The sequence below is a fragment of the Bicyclus anynana genome, chromosome Z (genome assembly GCF_947172395.1).
Source record: "Bicyclus anynana chromosome Z, ilBicAnyn1.1, whole genome shotgun sequence".
Classification (NCBI taxonomy): domain Eukaryota; kingdom Metazoa; phylum Arthropoda; class Insecta; order Lepidoptera; family Nymphalidae; genus Bicyclus; species Bicyclus anynana.
Window position 1 is genome coordinate 4,127,757 of NC_069110.1, and position 13,465 is coordinate 4,141,221.

The 13,465-nt window shown below is 37.6% G+C and overlaps 1 protein-coding gene across 1 annotated transcript in view; it reads left to right on the top strand.

Annotated features, from left to right (window-relative positions):
- Positions 1-11,671, top strand: part of LOC112042910 (succinate dehydrogenase [ubiquinone] flavoprotein subunit, mitochondrial-like) — a 32,250-nt gene extending 20,579 nt beyond the window's left edge. The window contains exons 6-14 of the mRNA XM_052890724.1: positions 1,835-1,993; positions 2,414-2,571; positions 3,883-4,047; positions 4,743-4,942; positions 5,742-5,933; positions 6,882-7,026; positions 7,879-8,006; positions 8,526-8,633; positions 11,519-11,671. Coding sequence (XP_052746684.1) covers positions 1,835-1,993; positions 2,414-2,571; positions 3,883-4,047; positions 4,743-4,942; positions 5,742-5,933; positions 6,882-7,026; positions 7,879-8,006; positions 8,526-8,633; positions 11,519-11,671 — 1,408 coding nt within the window. The remainder of the gene's footprint in view (positions 1-1,834; positions 1,994-2,413; positions 2,572-3,882; positions 4,048-4,742; positions 4,943-5,741; positions 5,934-6,881; positions 7,027-7,878; positions 8,007-8,525; positions 8,634-11,518) is intronic.
- The last annotated feature ends 1,794 nt before the right edge of the window (positions 11,672-13,465 follow it).

Here is a 13,465-nt window from a genome sequence, read left to right on the forward strand (position 1 = left end):
ATTGCAAACAAAATATTCTTAAATTTATGTAAGAATTTTTAGTCTATGATTGCAATCATTTATTACATATTACACACACAATACAAACATTTCTCAATAGCCATAAAATTAAAAATCGCCGACCTAGCGCCACGTGCAGGCATCAACGGCAAAAGAAGGAACTACGTTTAAAATACCATCCCATTTACACGAAACAACCCCATTTAAATACAACTTTCACGTGAATCAAGAACTAGTTCGTTTATGTTGAAAGAGATGGCGCTTATTATAATTTAATTTTTTATTCTTTACAAGTAAGCCCTTGACTGTAATCTCACCTGATGGTAAGTGATGATGCAATCTAAGACGGAAGCGGGCTAACTTGTTAGGAGGAGGATGAAAATCTAAACACCCCTTTTGGTTTCTACACGCTAAATCGCTTGGCGGTACGTCTTTGTCGGGTGGTAACTAGCCACGATCGAAGCCTCCTACCAGCCAGACCTGGACCAATTAAGAAAACCTCAATCGGTCCAGCCGGAGATCGAACCCAGGACCTCCGTCTTGTAAATCTACCGCGTTTACCACTGGTTTCATTGGTCAACTTTCTCTATAGGAAAACAGCCCGTTTTGAAACATTCTTCATTGGTGTTCTGCTTCGTCTTAGCGTGATAATATATATTCCTCGATAAATAGGCTATCTAACTGTAGGTAAGAATTTTCCAATCGGCCCAGTAGTTCCTGAGATTAGCGCGTTCAAGCAAACAAACAAACTCTTCAGATTTATAATATTAGTATAGATTCTTTTACTATAGAATAATTTAGTAAGTTTAACAAGGCTACGCCCGTGACTTTGCATGTGGAAAACGTGAACCATGACATTTATTAATACTAAACATATACACGGTCTACTTCAATCACTCTTTATATTGTTGAATACCGCATCAATATACTCTTCAATTAAAATATAAGAACAAGGGTTGTAAAAGAAATAGAGTTTTAGATATTATTAAGAGTGATTTCAGACTAGCGTATTTTTTTTGCGCGTATACAATCGTTCCAGCATAAGCACATACACGCGCGCTATATTACGCGCTTCAAAAAACCGGACTCGCATAAACGGGCATATATCGGCGTGTTCGCTCAAACCGGTGGTGATGTGTCAGTATCAACATAAATTCTGACGAAGAAAAATTACTATTTGCGCTACTTATTCGCCGTCGACTGAGACGACGAAAAAAATGCTGGGTGTCACAGATAGTTGCATCAAGATTGATAATAACTGGTCACTTTAATAGCTCCACTTTACTCAGAACTGCGAAATGATTCTAATCAATTAAAAAAAAAAATAGAATACGCGCGCTTATACGAGGCTATTAGAGCCGTGATAGCCCAGTGGATATGACCTCTGCCTCTGATTCCGGAGGGTGTGGGTTTGAATCCGGTCCGGGGCATGCACCTCCAACTTTTCAGTTGTGTGCATTTTAAGAAATTAAATATCACGTGTCTCAAACGGTGAAGGAAAAACATCGTGAGGAAACCTGCTTACCAATGAATTTTTATAATTCTCTGCGTGTGTGAAGTCTGCCAATCCGCATTGGGCCAGCGTGGTGGACTATTGGCCTAAACCCTTTCATTCTGAGAGGAGACTTGAACTCAGCAGTGAGCCGAATATGGGTTGATAATGATGATGGTGATACGAGCTTAATAGTGCGTAAAAGATCATTACGAGTTGAGCGTGTGCCAAAAGACGCGCCTATACGCGTCTAAACGCCTGCGCTTCCAAAATCGAGCTCATACGCGCGTATAAAACGCTAGTCTGAAACCGCTCTCATTTCTCATAACTCTTTTTTTATAGAACCGGTCACGCGCTTCTTCATACATTATACGGATATTGCACGAAGTTTAGTAAGAACATTGATCTATTCAATGAGTTTTTTGTTCTGGATTTGATGCTTCAAGACGGAGCTGTGGTGGGAGCTCTCGCTATTGACATGGACGATAGTAGTCTTCACAGGTGTGTTATCTTATCCATATCTTCTATACTAATATTATAAGGCTGAAGAGTTTGTTTGTTTGATTGAACGTGCTAATCTCAGGAACTACAGGTCCGATTTGAAAAATTCTTTCAGTGTTAGATAGCCCATTTATCGAGGAAGGCTATATTTTATCCCCGTATTCCTACGAGAACGGAAACCACCCGTGTGAAATCGTGTGGCGTCAGCTAGTAATATATACGACATAATGTACCACACAATTTATAGGACATTGTGGCTATTAAGTTGTATAACTATTAGCTACCAGAATCAAGAATTTTCGTAAATAAAAAATTGATCGTCTCATCGAGATGAAGCTACTCACGAAAAACTCGTTAGTTGCTAACATGTTCTACGGATTCCTGACTATTAAAAAGACTTTAAAAGAAAATTAATGACAGATTTCAAGCCAAAAACACCGTGATAGCAACGGGAGGATACCCACGGATGTATTTCTCTTGCACTGCGGCGCACACTTGCACTGGTGACGGTGGTGCCATGTGCTCTCGAGCCGGTATCCCGCTTCAGGATCTAGAGTTTATTCAGTTTCATCCCACTGGTAAATATACAGGATGCTAGGGAGTATTTCCCATAACTTCAAGCTTCACTGCTGAGTTCGAGTCTCCTCTCAGAATGAGAGGGCTGGCCCAATGCGGATTGGCAGACTTCACACGAATTAAGAAAATTCTCTGGAATGCAGGTTTCCTCACGATGTTTTCCTTCACCGTTTGAGACATGTGATATTTAATTTCGTGAAATATACAAGGTGCTCGGGAGTACTTCCTATAACTTCAAGTTATTAACGAGACCACTTATAGGAACCGAACTGCAGAACTATTATTAAATTAACTACAAAAACAAAAATTGTTTTCATGCAAAGTAATTCAAATAATACCGACTCGCTTTTAGGTAACAACGTTGCATTTTAAGTTTGGCTTCGTCATTATTTTAAGGATGCATTGCATATACTCCGAGAATATTCATTTTAGAACACTTTGAATCCTTGATCATTTTCAACCCTAGAGTTATAGGAAATACTACCAAGCAGCCTGTATAGTAGTCATTTGGATTTTTAAAGGATTATTGCCATATTTTTAAATATCTATAGTAATACGTGTATTATGAAGAGGTAACGTTTATAGGGATCGAGGTATAATTTTAGGATTTACTGAATCGATTTTGAAAATTTACCACTACAAAGCCACGTTATTTGTGAGTCATCACTTACCACCAGGTGAGATTGTAATCAAGGGCTAACTTATCAAAAAATAAAAAAAAAATAGAGTGTTTTAGACTATATTTTATTCCAGTTACGGGAACGAGAACTAGGCGAATAAAACCGCGGGGTGTCGGCTAGTGACCAAAGTTCCTGTTCCCCTCCAACTAATAGCAAAAGACTGTTAGGAATGGGTACGACAATAGTCTAGCGGCTGGGTGTTGAATCCAACCTCATCACCGTTGAGCAATTTTTTTTAAAGAATCTTACACGGCTTACGTGAGCCATACAATGTTCAAGTTTACCGTTTAGTCTACAGCGCGCCTAGAGATGTGGGCAGTGAATAAATATCGAAATACGAGTATAGGGTCGAAAATTAGTCTACAGCTTTTTATCTTTCATTGCTGCAATAGTGTGCTATCCTTTTAAAAAGTTTGGGTAAATGACATCGCTGACTTTAACCTACATTAAAAAAAAGAAAATATAAATATTTGGTATAATCCATTAGTATCGTATCTACTGGCAATAACCAGTCATGTATATCGCGAACAGACAGACCGACAAACGCAGCGGAGTAGTTTGTTATATAAAACGTATTGACTTTAAAAATATGAAAAATGTATAGTTTCAAGTTTGAATGAATGAAATTTCCAGGCATGTATGGATCTGGCTGCCTCATGACGGAAGGTTGTCGAGGTGAAGGGGGTTACATCGTCAACAGCGAAGGCGTGCGTTTCATGGAGAAGTATGCTCCCAAAGCTAAAGATCTGGCGAGTCGTGATGTCGTCTCAAGATCTATCGCTACAGAAATTCGTCAAGGTACAATCATTTATGCATCTTCTCCAGTACACCTTAATGATGATGATGATGGTGATGACGATGATGAGAGTGATGACGATGTGATGGTGATGATGATGGTGATGTTGATGGTGATGATGATGGTGATGGTAATGATGCTGATGGTGATAATTATGATGATGATGGTGATGAAGATGATGGTAATGGTGATGATGGTGGTGATGATCATGATGATGGTGATGGTGATGATGATGTTGATGATGATGGTGATGATTGATGGTGATGATGATGGTGTTGATGATGATGATGGTGATGTTGGTAATGATGATTATTATGGTGATGGTGATGGTGATGGTGATGATGATGGTGATAATGATAATTATGATGATGGTGAAAATGATGATGATGATGGTGATAATGATAGTGATGATGATGGTGTTGATGATGTGCATGATGATGATGATGATGATGATGATGATGATGATGATGCTGCTGCTGATGATGATGATGATGATGATGATGATGCTGATGATGATGATGGTGATGGTGATGATAATGGTGATGGTGATGATTATGGTGATGATAATGATGGCGATGGTGATGATGATGGTGTTATGATGATAATGATGATGACTATGTTGGTGATGATGCTGATGATGGTTATGGTGATGATAACGATGATGTTGGTGATGATGCTGAATATTTCTATGTTACAGGAAGAGGAGTAGGTCCGAAGAAGGACCACGTGTATCTACAACTTCACCACCTCCCGGCGGAAGTCATCCGTGAACGCCTGCCTGGTATCTCAGAGACGGCGTGGACTTTCACCGGGACCGATGTGTATACGCAGCCTGTGCCTATCGTGCCCACCGTTCACTACACTATGGGGGGCATTCCTATCAACTGGAAAGGAGAGGTATTTGTTGTTCCTCTTCTGGAAGTTGATTTTGCTTTCAATTTATCAAATACACTATGGGGGCCATTCCCATCAACTGGAAAGAAGAGATATAGTTGTTCTACTATGTAGTATTACTACAGTCTAGTAAATACACTATGGGGGCATTCCCATTATCTGGAAAGGAGATGTTTTACTTTTGGATGACAATTTTGCTTTGGATGTAGTACGAGCATCTAATGAAAGTAACGTTCATAGTCATACTATCAATCTAAACAGGCAATGGCACTAGAATCGAACTGTTTTGTTGGAAGAAACAGTTCGAGAGTAGTGAGTCAAGGTGGGCCGTTATTTCCAAACTTGTTTATTCTTTACGTTATTTACCTAATTATAGAGTAGTTATTAGGTAGGGAGAACAATACGAGCAGAGAAGGGGAGTGTTGATCGATCGTCAAGGAATTCCTTAACCCTACATCCAGTAGTCACAAGTCCTGGACTTTGCTTGGTGTTTTTCTCTCTACCACGCGATGGACCCGGCACCCGCACGGTGAATCCATGGAATGCTAAAATATTCGTCTCAAGTAGCACAGTTATCTGGTACTTAGCTCTATGATCATTAATAAGACATATTGGCAGAATTCGTTATAATTAATATTTATGCCGATGACATAATGCTCCTTAGCCCTCAATAAACAATATACGAAAAATTATTGAACGTGTTAAAAGCATAGAGCAATGTCTTGTAATGGTACTTTTTGAGCAGGTAAGGCTCCGGAGAGAGTTGGAATGTTAGATGAAAATAAATTTAGTACATTTATAGGCATTGGCGTATAAAGGTGCAGATACGGTGATACCAGGACTCCACTCAGCCGGAGAAGCGGTCAGCAACTGCCATGGTGCCAACCGTCTTGGCGCCAACTCCATACTGGATGTAGTTGTCTTTGGAAAGTCGATTGGTCTTAACATGGCGAGAATTGCCAAGCCTGGAGAGACACTACCAACATTGAGAGACGTATGATTTATTTATACTCTTTGTTACTCAAAGCTTTAAGCTTTGGTTTTAAATTTAAATATGACAGGTTTTGGGTTCATTTTCTGCCATTATTCTATTGTCCCTTGTTTCATTAAGTTAGAGGAGAAAAGGTAATACTAGCTATGATCATCATCATGATCATTATCAACCCATATTCGGCTCACTATTAAGACGAGTCTCCTGTCAGTATGAGAGACCAATAGTCCATCACGCTGGCCTAATACGGATTGGCAGACTTCACAATTATGTAGAGAATTAAGAAAATTCTCAGGAATGCAGATTTCCTTACGATATTTTTCCTTCACCGTTTGGGACACGTGCTATTTAATTTCTTAAAATACACATAACTGAAAAGTTGGAGGTGCATGCCCTGGACCAGATTCGAAGCTACGCCCTCCGGAATTGAAGGCAGGGGTCATATCCACCGGGCTATCACGGCTCTATGCTATGATACTAGTAGATAATGTTGAAATTTTAGTGGTAATTATATCCAAAATAAAACTGGTTAATAAATGTAAAATCCGTAACTAAACAGATAGAAGGATAACGCTACGAGGCGCAGTGGTATGCGCCACGGAGGCTGTCAATTGAATTTACAAAACGGAGGTCCTGGGTTCGATACCCGGCTGGACCGATTGAGATTTTCTTAATTGGTCCAGGTCTGGCTGGCTTCGGCCATGGCTAGTTACCACCCTACCGTCATAGACCGCCAAGCGATTTAGCGTGTGTGGATTTTCATCCTCCTCCTAATAAGTTAGCCTGCTTCCATCTTAGACTGCATCATCAGTTACCATCAGGTGAGATTGTAGTCAAGGGCTAACTTGTAAAGAATAAAATAAAGTAATAATAACAAAGTGTGACTTTTTTGACAATTTTAACGAATGTGGATTTTGATTCGTCTTTAAAATTTATTGTTTTCTTTTGCAGAACATTTGTGATGAAATTCTGGACAATTTTGAAAAAATACGCTCAGCAAAAGGATCAGTATCGGTTCATGAGCTGAGGGCAAAAATGAGAGCCACCATGCAAAACAAGTGTGGTGTATTTAGAGACAATAAACTGCTGTCGGAAGGTAAATCTTTTTACCTCGTTATTGGGCGATGCAGACTATCTGCCTCATTTACTTGTAGTCCTGTGGTTGACCTGTGCGACTATAAATAATAAAATATTATATAAAACAAATAATTACAACACTAACAATACTAACAAGTTAGCCCGCTTCCATCTTAGACTGCATCATCACTTACCATCAGGTGAGATTGTAGTCAAGGGCTAACTTGTAAAGAATAAAAAAAAAAAAAAAATAATTTTGATTTTTGAATTAAGTGAAAACACGAATTTCACATGCGTCAGCTAGTATTATTATAAATGTAAAGTGACCACAAAACCGATTTGTCCAATACCACTAATCAGCAAGTAATATAGACTTTATTTTATCCCTTTATTCTTACGAGAACGAGAACTACACTAGTGAAACAAAGTACCTAATTAGCTACAAAGTTGCATCGCATCGAAACAAATTCACCGACAAAATAATTGTCTCTCGATTTTGAGACGGACGAGGTAAGCTCATATATATAGGTAAGAGTTAGGTCAATAGTCCACCACGCTGGCCCAATGCGGATTGGCAGACTTCACACACGGAGAGAATTAAGAAAATTCTCTGGTATGCAGGTTTCCTCATGATGTTTTTCCTTCACCGATTGAGGCACGTGATATTTAATTTCTTAAAATGCAAATAACCAAAAATTCGGAGGTGCACGCCCCGGACCGGATTCGAACTTCCGATTTGGAGGCAGAGGTTATATCCAATGGGCTAACACGGCTAACAGCTTCATTTAAATATTATGAATAAATAGAAGACAGATAGAACACGTATTCTTGTACGTAAATGTTACTAATGTTTTTTTTTTCTACATTACAGCCAACACTGAGATTCAGAAATGGTACCAGTGTTTCTTTGATATCAAAGTGACTGATCAGCGCAAAAACTGGAACAGTGATTTGATTGAAGCACTGGAATTGCAGAACATGTTGCAAACTGCTGTTCAGGTGAGATAGGAATGCTCAAATATTTCATAAATACGGAATAAATGCATGTGATTCAAATGAAGGCAAGATATTTTGGTACATATCCATAGTCAACTCCATATTTTATGATTTACTAAGTTTAAATTATGAATTTTAGTTTTTATAAAGTATTAAAAACTAATTATAATATCAATTAATTCAACTATTGGTACAGAAAGTAAAATTATTTCTTGGGACGTGTCACGTTCGGCGATGTTTTAAATGCCAATAAGAATATTTCAAGAATTTATTTTGATACGCCAGAAATGGATGAAGCTTTAGTAAATATGGATTTTAGTGATTCCTTCCTTTCCTTGATCTCCGGTGCGACCCACATACCCATAATTTATAAACATATTTCTGCTTCACTGTCATTACTTCAGCTTCATACAAACGCGCCTATCTATACACTATTACAACTGAAGCCAGATTAGAACATAGAATACTAATTCTAATAGTTTATCTACACATTAAGCTAAATTATATTTTATATTTAACCAGGTGGTGGCTTGCGCCCTAAATAGGACTGAAAGCCGTGGAGCGCATTTCAGGGATGACTTTCCTAAGAGAGAAGATGAAATGGATTATAGCAAGGATACTAAAGGACAGGTGATCTATATGCTCATGTGATGTGTCGTCTCTACGAAATATTGCGTGAATAGCATATTATCCGTCCACTCCAAGGAGACTCCTTAAAATATTCGCATCTCAAGGATACTATAAAACTGCTTCAGGTCCTTCAGACATTTTATAGTGGTTGATGCTTGCAACTACACCCTCGATTCCAATGCCGATTGTAGATCTAGATGCCCGAAAAACGTCCTTTTCAACCCTGACGATGACTTAAAGACTGACAATACCAACCAAGTTTTAATTTTTTTTTTAGTTTTCCGAGTTCTAAATCAGTTTCTGCAATACTGAAAGACAATGTTTGTTTCATCTTACGTACGTTTAATCCATTAGTTATGACACCACCTGTATAAAATATTCACCTAGAAAATATACTACGGTGTTCATTAAGTAGTGAGAATGACTAAGATACATATGCTATTTTTTTTTTCAACGAAGTCAACCTTTTAGGAGTATATATTTGGCATATATTTTGTCTAAACATAAAATTCCTTTTTGAAAAAAGTCTTTGTCCTGATCCCTTAAAAATTGTGTAGTAGCTATCACTGCGTCTTCATCAAATTTCTGATTGCTTTTTTAGACGCGGTAAGAGATGAAAATCACTAGGAGCGAGACTCGGTGAATGCGTTGGTTGCATCATCAATTCAAAGTCAGCACCTTCAGTAGCCATCACAACATTGAACCTGTACGCGGGGGCGTAATCTTGGTGAAACAAAACAACATCTGCTAGTTTTTCTCACCGTTTCTTAATTAACCTTTTAATAGACCTTTTAATAGTGTCTCCATGACTGAGGTATTCGATCATTACCAACTCTTGGCTATCCCAAAAAAGGGAGCCCATACCACACTATCTTGCTGGTGGAAGAGTTGCCTTACATTTATTAGTAGTTAGAGATAGTCACATCTTCCAGGTCATGGACTTGGGTTGTTTCGTTTCAGGATCGTTATGGTGAAATCAGGTTTAATCCATAGTTATAGAGCCAAATTGCGGTTAGGATCTTGTAACAAATCTAAACAGCTCTGTGAAATTCTTAGTCCGATATATTAAAGCGCGTCCGTAAGCATTTTGGGCATCTAGCGCGCTGAACTTTATATTCCATGCCCAAAGAATCGTGTATAACATTATAGACACTTCTTAACGAAATCTTTACTTCATCAGCTATAAAACGAACGACATGACGATCGCATAAAAACATTTTTTCAACTTGTTTAACTATTTGTTCTGTTATTGATGTCGTAGGTCATCCCAAGCGTGAATCGTCATTGGTGGAAGTTCTTCCTCGCATAAACTCAGCACATCAACGTGTTGTTTCTCGCTCGTCTTGATTTATCTGCTCCATACTGATTTTTTCATGGGCAGGTTTTTGATTACCGCAAATTGTCTCCATTTTTGCGAACGCGTTCTGTAACGAAGTGACTATATTCAGAAAAAAAACAAAAGAGAATCGAAAACTTTTGCCATATTAGTATTACGCATATCAGAGCAGTGTTTATTGTACTTTTCCTTACCATGAATCTATACATATATCATTTTTAGTACCTACTTACTTAATAAACACCGCTGTCTATATATAACGTAACAGAAGACGCCCTTACACTTAAATAACTTACCAGAAGAGGCCCTGTGGTTTTACCCATATAGTTTTTATTTTCGTGAGAATACGTGATTAAAATATAGCCAATTGTTATCAACAAATATAATGTATTACTTGCTGATATTGTAGCTTTTGTCTATATTTATTATTTTACATTAATAAAATTTGGTCAAAATTGGTCCGCGTCATGATCTCGGTCTAATTACAACGAAAAATGGCATTGATTTTGATATATCTATATAGATAGTATAAAGAGCTGAAATTTGTGAAGTTGTAGAAGTTGCAATTTCTGGATATACTGGACCGATTTTGTCAATAGAAATTATTTTATTTGTCAATAAAAAGCCACCGTATTTGTGAATATCACAGCCATTTGATCTCCTTATTTCTACAGGAACCACAATTATACAGGATAAGGGTGCTTTTCCACCAGAGATGTGCTACGCGACGTTGCTATGGATGCGTTTGATATCCACCAATCATATTCATTGGTGTACATAGCTCAGCACTGGTGGAAACGGATTTAACTAAGATATGTTTTTATATGGAAGGATGCGTGCTATGGATGCCTTCTATGGGTGCAGAGCAGAGTATAGGCACTCTGTTCTACGGCATGCCCGCGTTTTTACTTTGCGGCGGCGCATCTTTATAGCGCATCTTCCTCGCACAGCTATATAGCTTAGTATTGTTGGAAACGGTCACATATTTTCGTAGAGATAGATTTCACATCTTCGCAGCACAGCTACATAGCACATCTCTGGTGGAAAGCACCCTTACCTCGGAGCATGTGCTAATGTAGAAATCCAAACACAAGAAATCAACATCGGTAAAGTTATTCTTCAAAATCAAAAATCATTTATTTCAATATAGGCTCAGTTTACAAGCACTTTTGACACGTCAGTTGACTATTTGTAAAGATTCTACCACCGGTTCGGAAGGCAGGTTCTGCTTTGAAGATACCGGAACGGTAGATCAACTGTTGAGTTTCTTACTCAACAGTTGCTCTTTTGAAAAAGTCATACAGTATTATAATTTACAATTGATAACAATTACAATTTCTTATAGTTTTATTTCCTGTGTGAAGGTGGAAGCTGATCCAATGGCCTCAAAGCGCTTTTATCTTTAAGGAACTCATCAATGTTGTAGTAACCTCGACAAAGTAAATGTTTTTAACACATTGCTTAAAGCTATGCATTGGCAGGTCCATCACAGTCTTGGGGGTCTTGTTATAGAAGAGTACACCCAAACCTTGACAATGCATTGTTGCAGACGGCGAAACCGATTGAACAACACTGGAGAAAGCACAGTCTGTCCACGTTGGACGTGAAGACCGGTAAAGTCGCTATCACGTACCGACCCGTTATTGATACAACGTTGAACACCGAGGTGCAAACAATACCTCCCGTACCGAGAGTTTATTAGTTTTACCATTACTTTAAACTGTGGTTAATTACTTATTATTACAATAGTTAGTTAAAGAATAAATAAAATGTCTAACATATAAATATTATTTCTCTACTCCCATTTTGCTTTAACCTCAAACTATATCACAAAATATATATATTAAGTGGGGATAATTTTTTTTTGCTCGTTTAATTCATACTGAGGGGTATCTTTCTATAGGTCTTTAAACTTATTTTATTTATTTATTAATCTACAAAAAACATAAATTTAAGCCTAGTTCTACCAACGTATTTCGAGCTAGGGATTCGTTTGTAAAATATTAAGCTTTAAAGAGCTAACTTTTGTAAGAGTCAAGTGTCCCCACCCTCTACCGGCTAAACGTTATTTATGGATACAATATGAAAAAAATCACAAAAGTAGGATACATAATGAAATTACAAGGAAAACTATGACGGCTAATTAGCAATTGCTATAAAAAGAGTAATAGTCGACCAACTTAAAAAACGTAATTGGAAATCGAAAATTGCATACTAATTCCATTGTTAATTAAAAAGATAAACTTGTCACTACGATAACTCATGAGTCTGTTAAAACTAGGATGACGAGATTTGGTAAGTGTAAGTATATTAATTAAGTCTATAAAAAATTAGGGTTCCTTCCCTACATGCAAAGCGAGGATGAATTTTATATTGTCTATCTTATAGTGTGGGGTATCGTTATCGGTATTTCTGTACATTTACTTTTTCACAGCTCTTAAGGGACAGTAGACCTACGTATCTATAAAATGAATCGCAAAATGCGTTGGTAAGCGCATAACTCAACAACGCCTGGACCAATTTAACCAATTTTTTTTTAAATGTTCGTTGAAGTTCTAGGCTAACTAGGATGGTTTTTAAGGAGAAAAAATTTAAAAAAAATAAAAAAAATGTATACTCGCATACAAACGATTCATTATAATTTAAATTTTAATATGTATAGGGTAGGGGTAGGGTAGAAGTAGGGTAGGGGTAGGGTAGGAGTAAGGTCAACGAAGTGATACTATAAGGGTTAGTTTATTCCTTTTGAGGTTCAGTACCCTGATAAAATTGAAGAGTCTATCTGTGATTTCTAAAGTTTTTTTAATGTTATTCATATAGTTATTTACACGATACAAAACACAAATAACCTATTTTTATATCTGTTTTCTAGGATATTCTTTGGAAAAGCTGAACCGATTTCAATGGGACTTGCACTGGACGATAGATGAGGTTACTGAGTCACATAGAAGTTAGGTAGGTACTTCTTATCTCTGAAAAATCTATTATTCTTTCGAAATTCGTGAAAAGCTGAGTGTCACGCTTAACATCGCAGGTTTCCGCAAGTATTGTATTCAATACATCTATATTGTTAATAGATATATCTTGGACTAGGTGACGCCGCGCGGTTTCACTTGCGTGGTCCCCGTACCGGTAGGAATACGGGGATAATGTATAGCCTTCCTCGATAAATGGGCTATCTAACACTGAAAGAATTTTTCAAATCAGACCAGTAGTTACCGAGATTAGCGCGTTCAATCAAACAAACAAACTCATCAGCTTTATAATATTAGTATAGATTCTAAACAGTGACACCAGTTTATATTGGATCCATATATAACTACTATTTCATGATACCTACTGCGTAACAGTATATAAATGGGTAACAAAACAAACTCTCAAAAGCACTCGACATCACAATCGGCACGAAAATGAAAGAGCACGCCGCGGGGGAAAACTTTACCAACGTAACTGTACCGTTCATCACTATCGAAATATTCTGTATCAGAGAATAATG